At 46.9% G+C, this 26,163-nt stretch overlaps 1 protein-coding gene across 1 annotated transcript in view; it reads left to right on the forward strand.

Moving 5' to 3' along the window:
- The window catches only part of nox5 (NADPH oxidase, EF-hand calcium binding domain 5), a 107,906-nt gene extending 82,459 nt beyond the window's left edge, over nucleotides 1-25,447 (forward strand). The window contains exons 16-18 of the mRNA XM_038813555.1: nucleotides 11,185-11,284; nucleotides 15,113-15,279; nucleotides 24,798-25,447. Of these exons, the coding sequence (XP_038669483.1) occupies nucleotides 11,185-11,284; nucleotides 15,113-15,279; nucleotides 24,798-24,932 (402 nt within the window). The 3' untranslated portion in view covers nucleotides 24,933-25,447. The remainder of the gene's footprint in view (nucleotides 1-11,184; nucleotides 11,285-15,112; nucleotides 15,280-24,797) is intronic.
- The last annotated feature ends 716 nt before the right edge of the window (nucleotides 25,448-26,163 follow it).

The following is a 26,163-nucleotide window of genomic DNA, read 5'->3' on the forward strand; positions in this document are numbered from 1 at the left end:
TCAAGTCCAGAAGCTAGTTAATGTTGTGAAATATTAATTGACATTGATATTCCCAGATAATCAACTGGCTTGTGAAGAAATTAGTGAATGGAAGAAAATGATTTTTAAAAATTAATTTGGGGTTTGTGCGCATCAGCAGCTCGGCCGACATTTATTGCTCATCGCTAATTGCCCTTGAGAAGGTGATGGTGAGCTGCCCTTGCTCGTCTTGATAGTAACGGTCGTGGGTTTGGAAGGTGCTGTATAAAGTGAGTGGCTGCAGTGCATCTTGTAGATGGTGCACACGGCTGCCCCTGTGCGTCGGTGGTGGAGGGAGTGAATGTTTGCGGAGGAGGGACAATCAAGCGGGTTGCTTTGTCTTGGATGGCGTCGAGCTTCCTTACTGTTGTTGGAGTTTCACGCATTAGGAAATGATAGCTTCAATGAAGAATTACGGGGAGAGACAGTGGTGTAGTGGTTTGTCAAAGAACAAAGAACAAAGGAAAGTACAGCACAGGAACAGGCCCTTCGGCCCTCCACGCCTGTGCCGACCATGCTGTCCGTCTAAACTAAATTCTTCTGCACTTCCGCGGTCCATATCCCTCTATTCCCATCCTAGTCATGTATTTGTCAAGATGTCCCTTAAATGTCACTATCGTCCCTGCTTCCACCACCACCTCCGGCAGCGAGTTCCAGGCACCCACTACCCTCTGTGTAAAATACTTGCCTCGTACATCTCCTCTAAACCTTGCCCCTCGCACCTTAAACCTATGCCCCCTAGTAATTGACCCCTCTACCCTGGTAAAAAACCTCTGACTATCCACTCTGTCAATGCCCCTCATAATTTTGTAGACCTTTATCAGGTCGTCCCTCAACCTCCGTCTTTCCAGTGAGAACAAACCGAGTTTATTTAACCTCTCCTCATAGCTAATGCCCTCCGTACCAGGCAACAACCTGGTAAATCTCAAAAGATCTCAAAAGATCTCACAACCTGGCACCCTCTCAAAAGCCTTCACATCCTTCTGGTAGTGTGGCGACCAGAATTGAACACTATACTCCAAGTGTGGCCTAACTAAGGTTCTATACAGCTACAACATGACTTGCCAAATTTTATACTCAATGCCCCGGCCAATGAAGGCAAGCATGCCGTATGCCTTCTTGACTACTTTCTCCACCTGTGTTGCCCCTTTCAGTGACCTGTGGACCTGTACACCTAGATCTCTCTGACTGTCAATACTCTTGAGGGTTCTACCATTCACTGTATATTCCCTACCTGCATTAGACCTTCCAAAATGCATTACCTCACATTTGTCCAGATTAAACTCCATCTGCCATCTTGCCGCCCAAGTCTCCAAACGATCTAAATCCTGCTGTATCCTTTGACAGTCCTCATCACTATCTGCAATTCCACCAACATTTGTGGCATCTGCAAACTTACTAATCAGACCAGTTACATTTTCCTCCAAATCATTTATATATACTACGGACAGCAAAGGTCCCAACACTGATCCCTGCGGAGCACCACTAGTCACAGCCCTCCAATCAGAAAAGCACCCTTCCATTGCTACTCTCTGCCTTCTATGACCTAGCCAGTTCTGTATCCATAGAACATAGAATATACAGCAAAGAACAAGCCATTCGGCCCTCGATGTTGTGCCGAGCTTTGTCTGAAACCAAGATCAAGCTATCCCACTCCCTGTCATTCTGGTGTGCTCCATGTACCTATCCAATAACCGCTTGAAAGTTCCTAAAGTGTCCGACTCCTATCACAGCAGGCAGTCCATTCCACACCCTAACCACTCTCTGAGTAAAGAACCTACCTCGGACACCCTTCCTATATCTCCCGCCCTGAACCTTTTAGTTATGCCCCCTTGTAACAGCTACATCCACCCGAGGAAATAGTCTCTGAACGTCCACTCTATCTATCCCCCTCATCATCTTATAAACCTCTATTAAGTCACCTCTCATCCTCCTCCGCTCCAAAGAGAAAAGCCCTAGCTCCCTCAGTCCTTCCTCATTAGACCTACCTCCAAACCAGGCAGCATCCTGGTAAATCTCCTTTGCACCCTTTCCAATGCTCCCACATCCTTCCTGTAATATGGTGACCAGAACTGCACACAATACTCCAAATGTGGTCTCACCAGGGTCATGTACAGTTGCAGCATAACCCCACGGCTCTTAAACTCAAGCCCCCTGTTAATAAACGCTAACACACTATAAGCCTTCTTCACGGCTCTATCCACTTGAGTGGCAACCTTCAGAGATCTGTGGACATGAACCCCAAGATCTCTCTGTTCCTCCACATTCCTCAGATCCCTGCTGTTGACCCTGTAATCTGCATTCAAATTGTTCCTACCAAAATGAATCACCTCGCACTTATCAGGGTTAAACTCCATCTGCCATTTTTCAGCCCAGCTCTGCATCCTATCAATGTCTCTTTGCAGCCTACAACAGCCCTCCACCTCATCCACTAATCCACTAATCTTGGTGTCATCAGCAAATTTACTGACCCACCCTTCAGCCCCCTCCTCCAAGTCATTGATAAAAATCACAAATAGCAGAGGACCCAGCACTGATCCCTGTGGTACACTGCTGGTAACTGGTCTCCAGTCTGAAAATTTTCAATCCACCACCACCCTCTGTCTTCTATGTGATAGCCAGTTACTTATCCAATTGGCCAAATTTCCCTCTATCCCACACCTCCTTACTTTCTTTATGAGCCGCCCATGGGGAACCTTATCGAACGCCTTACTAAGATCCATGTATACGACATCAACTGCTCTACCTTCATCTACGCACTTAGTTACCTCCTCAAATAATTCAATCAAATTTGTGAGGCAAGACTTACCCTTCACAAATCCGTGTTGACTATCCCGGATTAAGCTGCATCTTTCCAAATGGTCATAAATCCTATCCTTCAGGACCTTTTCCATTAACTTACCGACCACCAAAGTAAGACTAACTGGCCTATAATTACCAGGGTCATTCCTATTCCCTTTCTTGAACAGGGGAACAACATTCGCCACTCTCCAGTCCCCTGGCACTATCCCCGTGGACAGTGAGGACCCAAAGATCAAAGCCAAAGGCTCTGCAATCTCATTCTTTGCCTCCCAAAGAATCCTAGGATATATCCCATCCGGCCCAGGGGACTTGTCGACCTTAAAGTTTTTCAAAATTGCTAATACATCCTCCCTCAAAACATCTACCTCCTCCAGCCTACCTGCCTGTATCACACTCTCATCCTCAAAAACATGGCCCCTCTCCTTGGTGAACACTGAAGAAAAGTATTCATTCAACTCTTTTCCTATCTCTTCTGACTCCATGCACAAGTTCCCACTACTGTCCTTGACCGGCCCTAACCTCACCCTGGTCATTCTTTTATTTCTCACATAAGAGTAAAAAGCCTTGTGATTTTCCTTGATCCGACCCGCCAATGACTTCTCATGCCCCCTCCTAGCTCTCCTAAACCCTTTTTTTTTAGCTCATTCCTTGCTACCTTGTAACCCTCAAGCCACCCAACTGAACCTTGTTTTCTCATCCTTACATACGCTTCCTTTTTCCTCTTGACAAGACATTCAACCTCTTTTGTGAACCATGGTTCCCTCACACGGCCATTTCCTCCCTGCCTGACAGGGACATGCCTGTCAAGGACACGCACTATTTGTTCCTTGAACAAGCTCCACTTTTCATTTGTGCCTTTCCCTGACAGTTTCTGTTCCCATTTTATGCTCCCTAATTCTTGCCTAATCACATCATAATTACCCCTCCCCCAATTATAAACCTTGCCCTGCTGTATGGCCCTATCCCTCTCCATTGCAATAATGAAAGACACCGAATTGTGGTCACTATCTCCAAAGTGCTCTCCCACAAACAAATCTAACACTTGGCCCGGTTCATTACCCAGTACCAAATCCAATGTGGCCCCACCTCTTGTCGGCCTATCCACATATTGTGTCAGGAAACCCTCCTGCACACACTGTACAAAAACTGCCCCATCTGAACTATTTGACCCATAGAGGTTCCAATCAATATTTGGAAAGTTAAAGTCACCCATGACAACTACCCTGAGACCTCCACACCTATCCATAATCTGCTTTGCAATTTCTTCCTCCACATCTCTATTACTATTTGGGAGTCTATAGAAAACTCCTAACAACGTGACCTTAAACTCCTTGATTAACAATGTTACTCCTCCACCTCTTTTACCACCCTCCCTACTCTTACTGAAACATCTATACACGGGAACTACCAACAACCATTCCTCTCCCTGTTCTAACCATGTCTCCGTAATGGCCACAACATCGTAGTCCCAAGTACCAATCCATGCTCCACGTTCACCTACCTTATTCCAGATGCTCCTTGCATTGAAGTAGACACACTTCAACCCACCTTCCTGTCTGCCAGTACACCCCTGCGACCTTGATACCCTCCTCAGTACCGCACTACTCTCAACACTGGCTTCCGGACTACAGCTCATTTTCCCATCCCCCTGACAAATTAGTTTAACCACCTCAACCCCCCCCCCCCCTTTCTCCCCCCCCCCCCCCCCATCTTGCCAGCTCAACCCGATCCCCTGTGACTTCACCTTTTGTACCAGTCTGCCATGAGGGACCTTGTCAAAGGCCTTACTGAAGTCCATATAGACAATATCCACTGCCCTCCCTGCATAAATCATCTTTGTAAACTCCTCGAAAAACTCTATAAAGTTAGTGAGACACGACCTCCCCTTCACAAAACCGTGCTGCCTCTCGCTAATACGTCCATTTGCTTCCAAATGGGAGTAGATCCTGTCTCGAAGAATTCTCTCCAGTAATTTCCCTACAATTGACGTAAGGCTCACCGGCCTGTAGTTCCCTGGATTATCCTTGCTACCCTTCTTAAACAAAGGAACAACATTGGCTAGTCTCCAGTCCTCCGAGACATCACCTGAAGACAGTGAGGATCCAAAGATTTCTGTCAAGGCCTCAGCAATTTTCTCTCTAGCCTCCTTCCGTATTCTGGGGTAGATCCCATCAGGCCCTGGGGACCTATCTACCTTAATATTTTAAGACGCCAAACACCTCGTCTTTTTGGATCTCAATGTCACCCAGGCGATCTACACACCCTTCTCCAGACTCAACATACACCAATTCCTTCTCTTTGGTGAATACTGATACAAAGTATTCATTTAGTACCTCGCCCATTTCCTCTGGCCCCACATATAGATTTCCTTGCCTGTCCTTCAGTGGGCCCACCCTTTCCCTGGCTACCCTCTTTCTTTTTATGTGCGTGAAAAAAGCCTTGGGTTTTCCTAAACCCTATTTGCCAATGACTTTTTGTGACCCCTTTTAGCCCTCCTGACTCCTTGCTTAAGTTCATAGAATTTTCATAGAATTTACAGTGCGGAAGGAGGCCATTCGGCCCATCGAGTCTGCACTGGCTCTTGGAAAGAGCACCCTACCCAAGGTCAATACCTCCACCCTATCCCCATAACCCAGTAACCCCACCCAACACTAAGGGCAATTTTGGACACTAAGGGCAATTTATCATGGCCAATCCACCTAACCTGCACATCTTTGGACTGTGGAAGAAACCGGAGCATCCGGAGGAAACCCACACATACACGGGGAGGATGTGCAGACTCTGTACAGACAGTGACCCAAGCCGGAATCGAACCTGGGACCCTAGAGCTGTGAAGGAATTGTGCTATCCACAATGCTACCGTGTAGCCTACAAATTGTTCCTTCCTACTTTCCTTATATTCCACACAGGCTTCGTCTGTTCTCAGCCATCTAGCCCTGACAAATGCCTCCTTTTTCTTTTTGACGAGGCCTACAATATCTCTCGTTATCCAAGGTTCCCAAAATTTGCTGTATTTATCCTTCTTCCGCACAGGAACATGCCGGTCCTGAATTCATTTCAACTGAGGGGGCAGCACGGTAGCATGGTGGTTAGCATAAATGCTTCACAGCTCCAGGGTCCCAGGTTCGATTCCCGGCTGGGTCACTGTCTGTGCGGAGTCTGCACGTCCTCCCCGTGTGTGCGTGGGTTTCCTCCGGGTGCTCCGGTTTCCTCCCACGGTCCAAAGATGTGCGGGGTAGGTGGATTGGCCATGCTAAATTGCCCGTAGTATCCTAAAAAAAGTAAGGTTAAGGGGGGGGGGGGGGTTGTTGGGTTACGGGTATAGGGTGGATACGTGGGTTTGAGTAGGGTGATCATTGCTCGGCACAACATCGAGGGCCGAAGGGCCTGTTCTGTGCTGTACTGTTCTATGTTCTATTGACAGATGTTGATTTTGCCTCAAACATCCGCCCCCAATCTAGGTTCTTCAGTTCCTGCCTAATATTATTATAATTAGCCTTCCCCCAATTTAGCACATTCACCTAGGACCACTCTTATCCTTGTCCACCAGTACTTTAAAACTTACTCAATTGTGGTCACTGTTCCCGAAATGCTCCCCTACTGAAACTTCTACCATCTGGCCGAGCTCATTCCCCAATACCAGGTCCAGTATAGCCCCTTCCCTAGTTAGACTATCTACATATTGTTCCTGGATGCTCCTTACAAACTCTGCCCTGTCCAAGCCCCTAGCACTAAGTGAGTCCAAGTCAATATTGGGGAAGTTAAAGTCTCCCATCACAACAACTCTGTTGCTTTTACTCCTTTCCAAAATCTGTCTACCTATCTGCTCCTCTATCTCCTGCTGGCTGTTGGGTGGCCTGTAGTAAACCCCCAACATTGTGACTGTACCCTTCTTATTCCTGATCTCTACCCATATAGCCTCGCTGCCCTCTGAGGTGTCCTCCCGCAGTACAGCTGTGATTTTCTCCTCCACCCCTTTTACATCCTCCTCTATCCCGCCTGATTCATCTAAATCCTGGAACGTTTAGCTGCCAATTCTGTCCTTCCCTCAACCAGGTCTCTGTAATGGCAACAACATCATAGTTCCAAGTACTAATCCAAGCTCTAAGTTCATCTGCCTTACCTGTAATACTTCTTGCATTAAAACATATGCACTTCAGGCCACCTGACCCGCTGTTTTCAGCAACATCTCCCTGTCTGCTCTTCCTCAGAGCCATACTGGCCCTATTCCCTAGTTCTCTCTCAATTTCTGACCTACTGCTCCGGTACCCACCAGATTAGTAATCCAGAGATCCAGTGGAATGTTCTAGGGATCCGGGTTCGAATCCCACCATATCTTGACTTAAAAATCTAATGATGACCATGACCATGGTCGATTGTCCTTAAAAACCCATCCGGCTCACTAAGTCCTTTAGGGGAGGAAAATGGTAGCATGGTGGTTAGCATCAATGCTTCACAGCTACAGGGTCCCAGGTTCGATTCCCGGCTGGGTCACTGTCTGTGTGGAGTCTGCACGTCCTCCCCGTGTGTGCGTGGGTTTCCTCCGGGTGCTCCGGTTTCCTCCCACAGTCCAAAGATGTGCGGGTTAGGTGGATTGGCCATGCTAAATTGCCCGTAGTGTAAGGTTAATGGGGGGTTTGTTGGGTTACGGGTATACGGGTTACGTGGGTTTAAGTAGGGTGATCATTGCTCGGCACAACATCGAGGGCCGAAGGGCCTGTTCTGTGCTGTACTGTTCTATATATAACTTACCTGCTCTTGCCCACATGTGACTCCAGATCCACAGCAATTTGGTTGACTCAAGGGCAATTAAGGATGGGCAATAAATGTCACATCCCATGAAACATTTTTGTTAAAGGTGGTAAAAGAAAACGTGTTGTTAACAGCATCCAGTCGGCTGATGAAACCAAGGCACAGAGGGTGGGATTCTCCGTCCCGCCACACCGGAAAATGGGTGCGGCACCAATGGTGTTTCCGATTGTGGGCAGCCCCACGCCGTGGGGAAATCCGCGGGAGTGAGTGCGCTGCCAGCGAAGCGGAGAATCCCGCCGACGGAGAATCGAGCCCCGAGTTTCTCTTTATTTGCGGGTTTATTGACTTGATAAGCCTGACAGCTTTCCTCCCACCCAGCCCCAGTGTCCCAGCTATCCCCTTTTTATGTGTGTTCAAAGGCAATTAATACCCATCACCTGTTTCTCTTAACCTTAACAGTGTAATGGACATTTAAAAATGAAAAATTAAAAATTAAAATCACTTATTGTCACTAGTAGGCTTCAATGGAGTCACTGTGAAAAGCCCCTAGTCGCCACATTCCGGCGCCTGTCCAGGGAGGCTGGTACGGGAATCGAACCGTGCCGCTGGCCTGCTTGGTCTGCTTTCAAAGCCAGCGATTTAGCCCAGTGAGCTAAACCAGCCCCTTAACAAACCTTAACAACCGTAACCTTAACCGTAAAAAACCTTCACAATGTAATTGATGAGACATTGACATATGAGATAAATGTTTATCGTTCCTTTTTAAAATAAATCGTCAGTTTTCTTTCCGCCTTCCTTGACATTCCAGATGTTAGTCACATTCTAGTCGCCCGCTAAAGTAGCCTCACGTGTGAGTACATGGTAGGTTTCCAACTATTGCAAAGCCTGATTTTGTTGTCAGCTGCCGCACTCTTTTTGCAGCATCTGCACTGTTCCAGCATGATCCTCTCATTAGCAGATGGATGAGTACCCATTACAGGATGTAGTTATTCATCCAAGATTTAAAGAATCAATGCGAAGCAAGCTCAGCCACTAAAGAACGAAAGCCCCGTGCATTTTAATGTGGCGAAATTATAGCAAAGCCCGAGAATAGTTAACTTACCTCTCAGCAAAGTGTTTGCATCTCTGCCTCTAAAGCTTTTTTTACTTTAAAATTAGCCAATGTGTTTGGTCGTATCTGTCAGACGTATCGAGTGATTAAAGTGTAAATGTAAAGAAATTGTGGGCGGGATTTTGAGGTTGCTCCTGGCCTGCTCCCAGAAATTCCCGCTCAAGGCCAACGGGAAACCTTGCTCGCTGTGACACTTAGAACCTGTCTCATTGAACCGCAACCAATACGTCTACGTTTCGATACAATTCCACGATTGGCCAGCACTTGTTGAATAATCTTGAGCGCGCGAAAAGTTACAGTTACAAGGACTCCTTGTAGTTAAAAGAAAAGTTACAAGGACTCCTACATCAGACTCCTATTTATTGACTACAGCTCCGCCTTCAACACCATAATCCCAGCCAAGCTCATATCAAAGCTCCAAAACCTAGGACTTGGCTCTCCACTCTGCAACTGGATCCTTGACTTTCTGACCAACAGACCACAGTCAGTAAGAATGAACACCAACACCTCCTCCACAATAGTCCTCAATACCGGTGCCCCACAAGGTTGTGTACTTAGCCCCCTACTCTACTCCCTGTACACACACGACTGCATGGAAAAACTTGGTTCCAACTCCATCTACAAGTTTGCTGACGATACGACCATAGTGGGCCGGATCTCGAATAACGACGAGTCCGAATACAGGAGGGAGATAGAGAACCTAGTGGAGTGGTGCAGCGACAACAATCTCTCCCTTAATGCCAGCAAGACTAAAGAGCTGGTCATCGACTTCAGGAAGCAAAGTACTGTGCACACCCCTGTCAGCATCAACGGGGCCGAGGTAGAGATGGTGAGCAGTTTCAAATTCCTAGGGGTGCACATCACCAAAAATCTATCCTGGTCCAATCATGTCGACGCTATCACCAAGAAAGCACAACAGTGCCTTTACTTCCTCAGGAAACTAAGGAAATTCGGCATGTCCACATTAACCCTTACCAACTTTTACAGATGCACTATAGAGAGCATCCTATCGGGCTGCATCACAGCCTGGTATGGCAACTGCTCGGCCCAGGACCGCAAGGAACTTCAGAGAGTCGTGAATACCGCCCAGTCCATCACACGAACCTGCCTCCCATCCATTAATTCCATCTACACCTCCCGCTGCTGGGGGAAAGCAGGCAGCATAATGAAGGATCCCTCCCACCCGGCTTACTCACTTTTCCAACTTCTTCCATCGGGCAGGAGATTCAGAAGTCTGAGAACACGGACGAACAGACTCAAAAACAGCTTCTTCCCCACTGTCACCAGACTCCTAAATGACCCTCTTATGGACTGACCTCATTAACACTACACCCATGTCTGCTTCATCCGATGCCAATGCTTATGTAGTACTTTGTATATATTGTGTTGCCCTATTATGTATTCTCATGTATTTTCTTGAATTCTGTTTAATTCCCTTTTCTTCCCATGTACTGAATGATCTGCTGAGCTGCTTGCAGAAAAATACTTTTCACTGTACCTCGGTACACGTGACAATAAACAAATCCAATCCAATCCAGTAACAACCAATTTAAGATAATCAACTGAACTCATAACATAGGCTTTTCACAGTAACTTCATTTGAAGCCTACTTGCGACAATAAGCGATTTTCATTTCATTATCCTCGCTAGAAGCAGCATACATTCATATGCAGGGCACCGTTTTCTGCAAACAAAAGAAATATGCTCAAGCTTTGTTAATTTTTTAATTACGCGCAGCTGGCGGCGGGGCGGGGGGGGTCTATAGTTCAGCCAACTTTCCAACCAATCTTTTCACCTGTAGTATACATTGATGTGAATGTTTGAAATGTGGCATTTTTTGCATATGTCCTGATGAGTGTCAGATGAAAAACTTCAGTCTTACTTTTCAGCTGTAAAGTTCTTTACTACCAAGCAATATTTTTGTCAAGTTAAACTCGATGTGCCTTTCCCAAAGCTACAACTGTCAGGACATGAAACATGTTCAATGTTTGATAGTCAGGAATTAATGGTAAAACAGTCAGACACTTTCATTAACAAACTATCTAGCAGAGTTGTTCATTTCTCTTGTGTGTAGTTATTTTTCTCCTTTCTGATTGAATTCCTTCTTTGTCCAGCTAACTGGCAGTTGAGAGCAGCATTTAATGACTGAATTTTCGATTATTCTTCCCTCAATGGGAGAAAAAATCCAATCCAATTTCACCCATTTAAGATGAGGGTGAAACAGATTTTTGATCTCTCTGGAAATCAATGACCATGGGGAAAAGTCAGGAAAGTAAAATTGAGGCTGATTAGCCACGGTCATAATGAATGGAGGGACCAAATGATCTATTCCAGCTTCTATTTCTTATGTCCATGAGGTCCTTTGCACGGTCTGTTAGATTTGGAGATGAGTTGGGCTTTGGTGAATTTTGGGGTGATAAATGCAACTTCCAGCTGGACAGAGTTTACGCGTTGCAGTTGGCTGTCTGTAAGACATTAACGATGATAGTTTGTGGTTACAGGTTGACTTTATCTGGATCAACAGGGATCAGAAATCGTTTGAGTGGTTTGTTAGCCTTCTAACTAAACTAGAAATGGACCAGGCGGACGAGGAGCCTCAAGGTAGGTTGTGACCAATTGAAGAAGTGTCAACAGTAGACCTGTCCCCTTGTTCTAGTCCATGGCCAAGTCACAGCTGGCAGCAATAAATTGGTATATCCTCTATTTTTAGTTATTATGTTATATTTAGTGATGCGACCCTTGAACACGGGTAAGAATTACATCACTGAGAAGGTAAGCCGCCAATATGGAAATGAACAAAGACTTGCATTTGTACAGCACCTGTCATGGTGCCAGAATGTTCCAGAGTAAATTACAGTTGTAGTCACTGCTGTGATGCAGAAAACGTGACATCCATTCGTGAACAGAGAAATCCCGCAGCCAGCAGCGTGATAGTGACCGGGCGATCTGTTTCAGTCATGTTGGGGGATATATTCTGGCCAGGACACTGAGGGGTACGTCCCTGCTCCTCTTCAATATTGGCCCATGGGATCATTAACATCCTCCTGAGAGGGCCGATGGAGCCTCAGTTTAACCCTAATTCACAGGTCAGTGATGCCCGCTTGGATTTAATTGGAATATGAACATGGATATGAGAAATGTTCCTGTGGCACGGTAGCACAGCGGTTAGCACTGTTGCTTCACAGCGCCAGTTTCGACTCCCGGCTCGGGTCACAGTCTGTGCGGAGTCTGCACGTTCTCCCCGTGTCTGCGTGGGTTTCCTCCCACAAGTCCCGAAAGACGTGTTGTCAGGTAATTTGGACATTCTGAATTCTCCCTCCGTGTACCCGAACAGACGCTGGAATGTGGCGACTAGGGTATTTTCACAGTAACTTCATTGCAGTGTTAATGTAAGCCTAATTGTGACAATAAATATTATTATTATGTTATTCTCAATTAGGCAGTGAAATACACCTGGCAGTTAAAAATTATCAACTTTATGTTTCCAGAGCTCGGTTATGTTTGAGAGGGTATTTTGAACTGTATAGCTCTGTGATGACATACTGGTGGTTGTGAACAGCTAATTTATAAATCACTAATTAATTAAATATAAGGCTACAGGTTAAGCGATGGAAAATGGATAATTAATTTTTGGCTGGCACAGATAGGCTGATTGACCTTCTTCTGTGCCATAAACATTTATGGTCGTCTGAATATCAAGTATTAACAATAAAGTATATGTGTTCCTTTTCTGTACATTATATTATTGTCCAGGTTCTGAACAAGTCTAGGATGGATACACACATACATGCATACACGCCTTGTCTGCATGCTGATGTAACGGTCATTAGAACAGCCAGTTGGCTGTTGGTAGATATCACTTCAAGTGATCTGACCAACTCCTTGATTGTAAACAAATGCATCATCCACCTTAGCATGCAAAACAAAAAGAAGATGGAATTTGCAATTAGCAAAGTTCACAGATGAATGTTAATGTGTTGTTCCGTGTGCTACAACAACATTAACCAGTTTCAATTAAAATGGTTAATGCTTGTGTGGAAATAACACATGGTAATACATAGAAACCACACACAGAAAATAGAAGCAGGAGGAGGCCATTCGGCCCTTCGAGCCTGCTCCGCCATTCAATATGAACATGGCTGATCATCGAGTTCAATATCCTGATCCCACCTTCCCCCCCATATCTCTTAATCCCTTTCGCCCCAAGAGCTAAATCTTATTACTTCTTGAAATTACACAACGTTTTGGCCTCAACTACTTTCTGTGGTAGTGAATTCCACAGATTCACCACTCTCTGGGTGAAGACATTTCTCCTCACCTCAGTTCTAAAATGTTTACCCCATATCCTCATACTATGATCTGAACCTACTAAATGAACCCACAACATGTTCTGAACTCCCCCACCATCGGTGACATTCTTTCTGAATCTACTCTGCCTAATCCTGTTAGAATTTTGCAAGTTTCTCTGAGTTTCCCCCTCAATCTTCTAAACTCCAATGAATATAATCCTAACCGATTTAGTCTCTCCTTATTTGACAGTCTCACCATCCCAGGAATCAGCCTGGTAAGCCTTCACTCCACTCCCTCCATAGCAAGAATATCCTTTCTCCTAAAGGACACCAAAACTGCACACAATATTCCAGGTGTGGCCTCACCAATGTCCTATACAATTGTAATAAATAGTTGTCGCAATATAATACAGGCACATTAAATGTGCACGTGCAAACTACATTTTCTACCCTAAGTTCTTGAAAAAGGAATTGGGGCACTGTATAGTTTAAGAAAAGAAAAGTAACTTTCACATTAGGCACCTCTCACATTCTCACAGCAACCTTTTGTACTGTGCCTTTAAAGGATATCAGCATGACGTCACTAGAAGGGAAGTGTGTCAAGTAATCAGTCTTATTTCCAGTTTTGCTTTGAGCAAAGCACACACACATAGTTCTTTTCATTTTAAGCTTATGCAAAACTATTATCATGTGCTTGGTCTTAATAAATGAACCCACAACATGTTTGCCTAATGCATTATGCAATTAGGTATTGTATCATTATAATAACACAATATAACCCACAGCTCTTCATAGTTGATGAATAACTTTGATGAGTAGTCAGTGTTATAGCCAAATGCAAGTAAATTGCCATGAAACTCATTCAGACAGATGCTTTGGATGGTTGAGGAATGAATTTTGGCAAGGAGACTGGATAAACTCTGTTCCTCTTTCTTGAAGAAAATGCCATGGAATCTGTCACAGAACAGATTGACAGGTCTTAAATTAACACACCATTTGAAAGGCAGTACAGTCTGAGTATCACAATAAAGTGTCAGCCTACATTACATGCGCATGTTCTGGATGCCTTTTTAACTTAGCAGCAAGAAGTCTGACCCTCAATAACTTGTTCCTTGGTGGTTTTGTTACTAAGATTTAAAACATGTCCAGAACCCATAAGACCAGCATTATCTCTGTGCTTAGTTTCCCAGTCTTAAAAAAGTCTAGGGCAGTTTAAAACAGGCCATAAGGCCATATTGGCAGCTAGAGCCGGGTGCTTTACGCTGCCGGCATGCTAGCCCCCAGCCAAACAGAGGATGGTGGCCGTTTTAAGCCGTTTTTCTGTTGTAATATGCCACCGTTCCCACGCCGGCGTGGGGACATAGCCTCAAAATCGGAGAATCCAGCCAGATGTGTTTGCTATTAGTGGCAGCTTGCTGTGCATATGTGGGCTGCTCTACTTTGCTACATTACAGCAGTGACTGCACTTAAAAAATACTTAAATTACTCTGAAATGTTTTTTAACATCCTGGGGGCATGAAAGGTAGTATAAATGTGCAAGCTATTTCTATATTAACATGCCGTTTATTAACGAGAACAGAAATAATTAAAGGTGTTATGAGGAAGGCGTTCAGAAAAAGTGGAAATTAATTAATTAATTTAATTAATTAATTTTTGTTCCAGATATAGACAACATCGGAAAGGCTGAGTTTACAGCCTATCCCTTTAATGCTCCGGGGAGATCACTCAATGAGATGAGGTTGATGAATCTGTCAAAATTGATGTGACTATGATCAAAACTGACAATGTGCGTAAAAATAGAAAATACTTAATTACATTAATTAGTGCAAAACCCATCACACAAAAATATTGCAAGTCGGTTATTTGATTCTACTGTTAACATTCAGGCCCAAACTCCAGAATTGCTAGTTGATCATTTCGGACCGTGATGTATGAAAGTAGGTGCAAAATCCTTTTACCGATAGTTGGTTTACTTACAGAATGCAACATTGCAAATGTTTGCCTCCTGCCTACCAATCCAGTATCCCAGCAATCTCTCCTTATAAGTGCTCTGTGTACTTTTTGAAACAATGCCCTTCACCTGTATATTTTAACAATACAATTAACATACTATTTACAATTTCCTCCTGCCAATGTAAAGGTAGATTCTTGGAGATGCACATGTACATGACCTCCGCTCTCAGTAAAAATGACATGAAAGCTTTAGGCCTGCAGATGGCTCTGGACCTGTTGGCGAAGAAGGAGAATCGTGATTCAATTACAGGCCTGCGAACCAGGACACAACCAGGTCGGCCGGATTGGAGCAAGGTAACTGTTTTCATTCACAAAGAGAAGAGAAATCAGTCTTTATTTTTTTTTTAATTATAAATTTAGATTACCCAATTATTTTTTCCAATTAAGGGGCAATTTAGCGTGGCCAATCCACCTACCCTGCACATTTTTGGGTTGTGGGGGCGAAACCCACGCAGACACGGGGAGAACGTGCAAACTCCACACGGACAGTGACCCAGAGCCGGGATCGAACCTGGGACCTCAGCGCCGTGAGGCGGTTGTGCTAACCACTAGGCCACCGTGCTGCCCTCAGTCTTTATTGTTAAAGGAATTGCGTGCAGCAGCAAAAATGTCGGGCTTCAATTGTATAGAACCTTGTTTAGACCGCAACTGGACTATTGTGTACAGTTTGGTCTCCTTACCTATTCATAGCATCCCTTCAGTGCAGAAGGAGGCCATTCAGCCCATCACTTCTGCACCCACCATTCGAATGATCATCCTACCCATTTACACTAGCCCCCACCCGGCCATCCCACCCTATTCCCGTAACCCAGAACCTAATCTGCACATCCCTGGACATTAAGGAGCAATTTAGCATGGCCAATCCTCCTAACCTGCACATCTTTAGACTGTGGGAGGAAACCGGAGCACCCGGAGGAAACCCACGCACACACGGGGAGAATGTACAAACTCCACACTTGCAGAGGCCAGAATTGAACCTGGGTCACTGGCACTGTGAGGCAGTAGTGCTAACCACTGTGCCACCCTGCCGTCCCAAGGAAGAATATACTCGCCATCAAGGGAGAGCAGCGGAGGCTCACCAGACTAATCCCTGGGATTGCGGGATTGTCCGAGGAGGAGGAGACTTGAGGATACTGGGCCCATATTCTCCAAAGATTAGAAGAATGAGAGGTGCACTCATTGCAACTTACAAAATTCTTAAGGGGCTCAACAGGTTAGATGAAGAAAGGATGTTTGCTCTGACTGGGGGTGCTTAGAACCAGGAGACACAGTCTCAGAATAAGTGTCAAGCCACTTAAGGACTAAGATGAGGAGGAATTATTTCTTTCAGAGGGTGGTGAATCTTTGGAATTCCCTAGCCCAGAGGACTGTGGAAGTTCAATCATTGAATATGTTCAAGACTGAGATCGATGAAGCTCGAGATGCTGCTGGCATCAAGGTTTATGTGGATAATGTGGGATAGTGTTGTTGAAGTAGATGATCTAATTCAATGGCTGAGCAGGCTCGAGAGGCTGTGGGGCAGTAAAATATACAGGTCCCTGGTTTGTGATGAGTTCACTGATCTTACCCGTGGCAAGACATGAGGTGCTACCATTAGCTTTACTGCCCCAACACTGGGGGAAGTGTCAAGGAAAGAGCATCTGAATGAAAATCGCTTATTGTCATGAGTAGGCTTCAATGAAGTTACTGTGAAAAGCCCCTAGTCACCACATTCCGGCGCCTGTTTGGGAAGGCTGGTACGCGAATCAAACCGTGCTGCTGGCCTGCTTTGGTCTGCTTTAAAAGCCAGCATCTGGAGGTGGGCTGACAGAAGTGGGCTTGACATGGATAGAATGGGCTCACAGAGACCAGTCCTTGCACTGCAGACACAGCAGATACAACACCCCAGAGAGATTATCTTGGACTCTATACATTTCTTCCATGTGAACTGGCATTCTGTATTTTCTGAGTCTAGTATGCGATAATGATTCGTGTTTGAAACAAACCTGTTGTACTTTAACCTGGTGTTGTAAGACTTCTTACTGTGATCACCCCAGTCCAACGCCGGCATCTCCACATCATGGCGATAATGATTGTTCACTGTGCATTCTCTTTTCACACTGCTTGTCTTACCTTGCTGGAGCAGGTGCCAGATTCACCTTGTCAGACGTTTATTTCCCAGTTCCTGCAGACTGGTGCAACATCTCATTTGCATCATAGTCCTTCCTCCAAAGGTCGGGTTGCCCCAGGAGACAGGACTGGATTTGGCTGGCCATCTAACTCACATCAAAGCACTGTTGTGGGCTGTCACGTCCCAGCTGCCTTTCAAAGCTGAACGTTGGTGTTGGGGAGTTTGGGGATGTGGGATAATTTGGGAAATATGCTGGGAAATATTCAGCAGGCCTGGCAGAATCTTTGGAGAGAGAAATGAAACGTCTGAGCCCCCTGTCGGGCATGTTTAGCCGGGTGTTTCCTGGCGCTGGCGTCACCGAGAATGACCCTCTTATTAAATGGGTGCTTCATTTCGGGGCCTAGGTGAAGAACGCCCCACCGAGGTCACACTTAATCCCATTTCCTGCACCAACAGTACAGGAATAGATTGGGGCACCATTTTTAATTCTCTGGATCCCCCACCGCAGACTCCGGAACTCCCTTCCCAAATGACTCAACGTACCAATGAAGGGATACTCAAGCTCTCCTGATAAGGGTAGGGGACCCCCAGGCCTGCTCCCCAGCACAGGCAAGATGCCACATGGGCATCTTGGCACTGCTAGCTGGGTAGTGCCCCCACCAATGCCAGCTGGGCACCCTGTCAGTGGAAGCTGGGTGGCACTGTTAGGGTGCCCAGATGGCATTGCCAGGGTGTCACCCTGTCCGGACCCAACCTCCTCGACCACCTGGGAGACCCCCCCCCCCCCCAAGTGCCGGTACATGTGGTCCATGCTGGTGGAGTCTAGTGCTTAAACACTGCCTGCTAGGGGACTCCGAGGTGAGGGGGTTAGATCCCGTGCCTTGGGTAACTCAAGCGGCATGGTAGCACAGTGGTTAGCACTGTCACTTCACAGCTCCAGGGTCCAATTCCCGGCTTGGGTCACTGTCTGTGCGGGGTCTGCACGTTCTCCCCGTGTGTGCGTGGGTTTCCTCCGGGCGCTCCAGTTTCCTCCCACAGTCCAAAGATGTGCAGGTTAGGTGGATTGGCCATGCTGAATTGCCCCTTAGTGCCCAAAAAGGTTGGGTGGGGTTATTGGGTTACGCGGATAGGGGAGGTGTGGGCTTAAAAAGGGTGCTCTTTCCCGTGGCCGGTGCACATTCGATGGGCCGAATGGCCTCCTTCTGCATTGTAAATCTGTGATTCAAGTGAGCCTGACTGCACATTTGAATATGAAAATCTGGATCACAACCTTAATGGACGGGATCCAGGTCGTGACCCCCTTGCGAGTTCTCGTTAGATCGCGGGAGGCGTATCGAGGCCCTTAAATCCTGCGTCCTGAATCGTTGGGGTGGGGTGGGGGGGGGGGGGGGCGACGAGGCTGGTAAATCGCGGCCAGCGTTAACGTTTCAAGTCCGTGGGACTGTGGAGACATAGGGAATGGGAACGTGATCTCAGTTTCTCTCGATCCCCACAGATGCTGCCAGACCTGCTGAGTTTTTATCCAGCACTTTCTGTTTTTCTGTGTGTTTTCCAGCTTTGCTCGGTATTTTGCGATTTTTTTCCCCCGGGGATAATTGAGGTGCAATGACGCGCCTCGGGTCACGGATGCTGGCACAGCTTGTCAACCCTTAACTCTTAGTTACAGAAGAACAATATCCAGGACCAGGAAGAAAGAAAAGGACAAGAAGGGAATTCTAATTGAATTATATCAACTAGTAACTGTTACTTGAGGAAAATAGTGTGTGTGTGTGTGTGGGTGAGTGTGGGTGAGTGTGCTAGCCTTTTCATATTCCAAAAGCAAAATGGTGAACGGACACATTAAAAATAATTTATAGCACAGACACTTTACACAGCATCTTAAATTACATAACAACTGTAAAAAGAGCTTTTAGATTATGACAGAGTGACACATTGATTACTCTCTTGTTGAAGCTGTAAATCATTGATTTTTATTCTCCCTATCTTTCCTCTAGACTATCGATTTCAGTCAGTAATTATGTGGGTGTGAAATGCGTATCAAAGCCGAGACAGCAATTTAATCTAATGATACATGTTTTACAGTAACAATCACTAATGCATTGCGAAGACGAAGTTGCATTAAGAAGTATTTTAATAATATGTTGTAAAACCGAGAGTCGCTCAACACAAGCAGCAGTAACCTTGCCTCTATTAACCTCCCGCAGGGGAGTTTGTGGCATTTGTCTGAATTCTTTATTTGTACTAATTCACATTTGGAGGTTTCCTGCATCGCTAGTGAAACAATTGATGGCTAGACTCCCTTCCTTCGGGACTCAGGATGAGCTGATTAGATTTTCACTCCATTTGGGTCAAAGACAGCAAAAATGTGAACTTCAAACAAGAGTCCTTAATGAACTGAGCCTTTCCCAATGTGCTGCGCAGTCAAGCTAGAGCGGTATTTAAATCCAGGAGAGGGTGCAGAGTAGACCTAATGGTTGGTTGAAATTGAATCTTTGCTGCTCCATTCCCTCCTGGATTTATATACAGCATTGCACAGAATTTACAGCTCAGAAACAGGCCATTTGACCCAGCTGTTCTGTGCTAGTGTTTAAGCTCCTTGTGCTCCTGCTCCCAACTTAGCATGGTAGCATAGTGGTTACCACAATTGCTTCACAGCTCCAGGGTCTCAGGTTTGATTCCTGGCTTGGGTCACTGTCTGTGCGGAGTCTGCACGTTCTCCCTGTGTCCGCGTGGGTTTCCTCCGGGTGCTCCGGTTTTCTCCCACAGTCCAAAGATGTGCAGGTTAGGTGGATTGGCCATGATAAATTGCCCTTAGACTCCAAAATTGCCCTTAGTGTCGGTTGGGGGTACTGGGTTATGGGGATAGGGTGGAGGTGTGGGCTTGGGCAAAGTGCTCTTTCCAAGAGCCGATGCAGACTCGATGGGCTGAATGGCCTCCTTCTGCACTTTAAATTCCATGATGTATGATCTATTTCATCTTAGCCCCAATGTGGTGATTGCCCCTTTAAGGGCCACACAGCAGAGTAAGGGTCACTTGGCTTGTGTGGCCATTGAGTCGGGAATCACCACAAGTGGGAGGAGTTCCACTAGGCGGAGGCATTTTAGAGCAAGCTGCAAACTAGCTGCTGCTCTTGTAATTCCTTATGAATAAATCCCTGTTTTTCACTAATAAAGTCTCCGAAAATGCATCATTACAACATACCAGCACATCCTTCTAATCCTTTCTCCACCATGTACTTCCCTGCACTCCAATTCACTTCCCATCTGCACGAAGGCAGACTTTCATTTGTTTCCATAGTTAGTCATTCTGGAACAGGTCGCTGGTCTGTTGCCAGGGGCTTATAGCTTGAGGGGTGCCTCTCTGCTTGGGCGGGGCGGAATTCTCCGACTCCCCCCCCCCGCCGGGCGGGCCGGAGAATCCCTGGGGCAGCGGCGGGAATCACGCCCCACCGCCAGCTGCCGTATTCTCTGGCACCGGTTTTTGGGTGGGGGCGGGGATCACGCCACGCCGGTCGGGGGCCGTTGACAGCGGCCTGCCCGGCAATTCTCCAGGCACTGATGGGCCGAGTGGCCATCGGTTTCTGGCCAGTCCTGCCGGCATGGATTGGACACGGTCACACACGGCGGGACCTGGCAGGTAAGTTGGCTAGTGCGGTCCTCAGGGGGGCGCGGGGGGATCGAGGGGGGGGGGGCCCACGGTGGCCTGGCCCGCGATCGGGGCCCACTGATCTGCGGGTGGGCCTGTGCCGTGGGGGCACTCCTTCCTTCCGCGTCGGCCCCTGGCGGACTCCGCCATGGCCGGCGCGGAGAAGACACCCCTCTGCGCACGCGCTAGAATACGCTGGCCATTCTGCGCATGCGCTAGAATACACTGGCCGTTCTGCGCATGCGCTGAACCATGCTGGCCGTTCTGCGCATGCGCTGAACCATGCTGGCCGTTCTGCGCATGCGCTGAACCATGCTGGCAGTTCTGCGCATGCGCTAACTCGCGCAGTCCCTCTGGCGCCGGCTGGCGCGGCGCCAACCACTCCTGCGCCAGCCTTGCACTCGGAAGTGCGGAGAATTCGACAACTTCCAGTCGGCCTCACGCCGGAGTGGTTCACACCGTTTTTTATGCCAGCGTCGAGCCATAGAACATAGAACTGTACAGCACAGTACAGGCCCTTCGGTCCACGATGTTGTGCCGAACTAGTCTGAAACTAAGATCAAATCAACCTACTCCCTAATCATTCTAGTGCGCTCCATGTGCCTATCCAATAATCGCTTGAAAGTTTCTAAAGTGTCCGACTCCACTACCATATCTGGGAGTGCGTTCCACGCCCCAACCACTCTCTGAGTAAAGAACCTACCTCTGACATCCCTCCTATATCTTCCACCATGAACCTTATAGTTATGCCCCCTTGTGACAGCTCCATCCACCCAAGGAAAAAGTCGCTGAACGTCCACTCTATCTATCCCTCTCATTATCTTATACACCTCAATTAAGTCACCTCTCTCCTCCTTCACTCCAATGAGAAAAGCTCCCTCAACCTTTCCTCATGAGACCTACCCTCCAATCCAGGCAGCATCCTGGTAAATCTCCTTTGCACCCTTTCCAATGCTTCCACATCCTCCATATAATGAGGTGACCAGAACTGCAAACAATACTCCCCCATTCTGACTGTCATTAGATTATTAGAAAGGTTTGCAAACTGACACTCAACCTGTTATGAACGCAGCTTCCCTAGCCATCAAGTCCTAGGGTGGAACTCGAACCCGGAGCATCTGACTCAGAGGCAGGAATGCTCCGTGCCACAAGGCCACCTCATGTACTTCCCTGGCTTCCATTGAAATGCCATTTGTGATATGTTGGTGTGTCGCTACAATCTAACTGGCTCAGAATTCAGAAAGGTCCATGGCCGCTTCCTTACTCTATCCTTCCTACCGTTCCTCTTTCTGCAGCTTCTGAGCTCTACATGAGCAGAGCCACTGATTGACGGTTACTGAAAAGTCAAGTTCCATTTCTGTTTGGAACTTTTAGGGATTGGATTCCATGATATCCTCCCATTTACAATGATACTCAGTGATTCATGGGCATGGAATAAAGCCAAATGAAATTTTTATTGCTTGGCATTCCGGAATGTTTGTCAATGTTTTGGGAAACATCATTCCAGATATTTTTAAACCCCTGTCCGTGGCCTGCGCTCCATTGTTGTGCTGTCATCTGTCCTGTCATGGTTACCATTCATACTTAAAGAGGAGGCATAACAGTAAATGAAGGGGGAACAGATGTTGCAAGCAGATGTTAATTTTTGAAGCACATTTTGCCATCATCTTATGAGGCTGCAGCCTAAGGAGCCCCTGTACTGGAAATGTAGCTTCCTGGCATGATTATCGGCAAGATGCTTGAGATTTTCCAGTTGGTGGTAGGCGGGTAGAACAGTGATTATCACTGTTGCTTCACAGCTCCAGGGTCCCAGGTTTGATTCCCGGCTTGGGTCACAGTCTGTGCGGAGTCTGCACGTTCTCCCCGTGTCTGCGTGGGTTTCCTCCGGGTGCTCCGGTTTCTAACCACAAGTCCCGAAAGATGTGCTGTTAGGTGAATTGGACATTCTGAATTCTCCCTCTGTGTACCCGAACAGGCGCCGGAATGTGGCAACTAGGGGCTTTTCACAGTAATTTCATTACAGTATTAATGTAAGCCTGCTTGTGACAATAATAAAGATTATTATTATTAAAATAGCATCTCATTTATGTACTCATCCCCTGAGCTCTCCTCCGCATTCTTGGGTTTGAGGTAGAGATTTGGTTTGAGCCCAGTGCGTAGAAAAGAGAGGGGGCATTTGTAGGCGGCACCGTGGTTATCACTGTTGCCTCACAGCGCCAGAGAATCGTGTTCGATTCCATCAGCGGATGACTGTCCGTGTGGAGGTTGCACATTCTTCCCCGTGTGTCTGCGTGGGGTTCCTGCAGGTTCTCGGGTTCTGGACCCACCAGCAGGCTCAGTGTGGAGAGAAACTCCCCGGGGCGTCCAAAGTACGTTCAATAGCGAGATGTTGCTTAGTGCGGCAGCCGGCAAGGAACAGTCCACTAAACGCGCCCAAAATCGTTCACAGGTTTTTTTTTAAGGTTAATTCGCACCCAAAATCTGTGAGCATTGTAATGTTAGGAAGTTGGAGTGAAATTAAAAGTAAAAAATTGGATGAGAAAAAGGAAAAGGTCGGGATTTATGCACTGAGGACATATGAGATGCACATTCTCCTCGCCGCAGGGTGATCAGATACTTTAAGCAAGGTGGAGATCGGCAGTCCAGTGACTTCGATCATAGCCACATCCAGTTGCAAAGCAGGGCTCCTCCACAGAATCAGGTTGTTGTGTAAAGAAAGAGAGCACAAGAGGTCTATCTGTGTCACGCTCCATGGGCGGAATCAGTCGCTGATCCCAAGTCGGGTTCTGAGGCAGAGGCAGTGTAAAATTGAACGGAGGTGATCCCCCCTGGGAACCCACACCCCCTAAATCCAGACACAATTTTGCCCTTTGGAGGGCAGGGCATCAGGCAGGAAACCCCCCCTCCCCCCCAGTATTTATTAAAGCCCGTCAGTGGCCACTTAATGACCACTTAAGTGCCTTATCCCACCCAGCCTCAACTTTTAGGGTGGGATGGGAAAGTGACATTAACACTTATCCCCATCTGGAGCAGGAAGGAGGAGTGGGGTGTGTGTCACTTTTAGGCCCCCTCAGAGTGGGGGCATTCTCCCCTCACCCCGGATGTTGGAGCTCCATGGCCCCCTCCCGGCAGCACCCCCCCTCGCCGTGACACCGTGATCGCACCCTCCCTGTCTCACCCTCCAGGACGTCCCCTATCCTTCAGCCCCTCTGCCCCCGCCCCCAGGACTTACCTTTTCAAAGGTTTCGGAACTTAGACCCAGGCAGATTGCTGCAGTACCACTTGTAGCCACTGTAGCACTGTAGCTGGGCGGGGTTAAAGTGCTGTTGGCCAATCTGTTTGGGGCTTCCACCGAGGATGAAGGGAAGACCCTTTCACTGCCAATCAACGTTCCAGTGGGTGGTAAATTGCAGTGTGAGTTTGGGAGACGGCGACTGCGTGTTCGGAGCCAACTCTCAGGATAGTGCGTGACAATCGCTCGCCATCCTTAAAATTCTACCCCCATAAGTTTGACTCTAAACTACACGATCCACCCAAAAAACTACAGGTCTGGTATGGTAATTATTTGGTGGATTGGGCTCATAGCATTAAAACCTATGGGATGTTCTTTTGGAGGAGGTGTATTATTGGTGTTTAGGAAAGCAGATTTAGCGGGGGGGGGGATAATTTAAGCAGACTGTCTGGGTAACCATTATTGCTGGCAGTGGGATTCTCCGATCCCGCCAGTAGTGCACCTCCCCCCCCCCCCCCCCACCCCGCAGTTTTCCCTATGGAGTGTGGTGGCTTCAATGGAAATTCTCATTGACAGTGGCGCGAGTGGAGAATTCCCCCACCGTTAAACAGCGCACCACCGAGAAACATTGTTCAGGGCGGAGCAGAGAATTTGGGGGAAGGAACCGTTTTGGAAGCAGAATAGCGCCAAGGTTCCTGAGCAAAAGAAAAAGTATCCATTCACGGTCAGAGGGATATCCTTGCAAGTCAAGTATCCAGTAACTTCCACAGTCGCAAGTGGAATTTGAGCAAATAATTTTGACGAGTTGTGTTTTTATCTTACAGGTTTTCCAAAAAATTGCTGAAGAAAAGAAGGGGAAGGTCCATGTTTTCTTCTGTGGTTCCCCAGTCCTGGCCAAAACAATCAAGGCCCAATGTGAGCATTTTGGCTTCAAGTTCTACAAAGAAAACTTCCAGTGATGTGGTAACGATGGTCAACAATGTGGGTCTTCCTCCGGTGCAGTGTACAGGTTTCACACACCCCACCGGAACCTTCACTATCCATCACAATGGAAAGGATTCACCCGGTGGGCAATGGGAATTTGGTGATGGTTGGTTAACCTGAGTTTGGCCGTACCAATCTGCTGCAGAAATACGCTAAGCTCAGTAATGAATAAAAGTGACCATCCTTTATTTAATCTTTTGCTATTTATGAGGTTTATTAATGATTGGCCAGAGTGGATTGGCGAGGAAGGCTTCTCAAATTTTTCACCTTACATGATATTTCCCCAATAATCAGGAAGGCAGATAGTTGGAGTGTGGATAGTGGAGGTTCCATTTCCACCTGGCATAATTTATCACATGGAGTCAAAGATCCCCCCCAGGTAAATTCCCTAAAATGTGCTGAGTTGGTTGACCTTAGCCACGGCACTGGTTGACTATTGCAGCCTTAGGGCTGCTGGACCCAGAGAGACATTTGTTGCATGTTGTGTTCAACTGTGGTGCCCATGATACTTTGAATGCGAGCATTTGCAGGTAATTAAGTGTTTACAGATCCAGAGAGAGGGGTAATCCCTGTAATTATCTGAAAATGCATGCATTCAAAGTATCGTCTTACATCTTTGACTTTGTCTATATATATATGTTTCTGGAACCTACCTCTTCATTCACCTGAGGAAGGAGCTGTGCTCCGAAAGCTGGTGATGTGGGCATCTCCACATCATGTCTGTCCAGGAGTGAAGAGTGGCACAGTGGTTGGCACTGTTGCCTGACAGCGCCAGGGACCCAGGTTTGATTCTGGCCTTGGGTGACTATCTGTATGGAGTTTGCACACTCTCCCCCTGTCTCTGTGGGTTTCCTCCCACAGTCCAAAGATGTGCAGGTTAGGTGAATTGACAAATTGTCTCTTAGTGACCACATACATGCAGGTTAGGTGGGGATATGATGGGGGAGTGGGCCGAGGTAGGGTGCTCTTCGTAGGGCCGGTGCAGGTTGATGGGCTGAATGATCTCCTTCTGCACTATAGGGTTTCTATGGCTTTCGATAAATAACAGATCTAACCTATCCAATCTATCCTAATAACTGAAGTTTCTGATCCCTGGAAACATTCTTGTGAATCTCTTATGCAGTCTCCCCAATGTGTTCATGTCCTTTTTGTATGGTGCCCAGAAGTATGGTGTACTCAGTACTCCAGATGAGGTCAAACTAGTGT

The sequence above is a fragment of the Scyliorhinus canicula genome, chromosome 12 (genome assembly GCF_902713615.1).
Source record: "Scyliorhinus canicula chromosome 12, sScyCan1.1, whole genome shotgun sequence".
Taxonomy (NCBI): domain Eukaryota; kingdom Metazoa; phylum Chordata; class Chondrichthyes; order Carcharhiniformes; family Scyliorhinidae; genus Scyliorhinus; species Scyliorhinus canicula.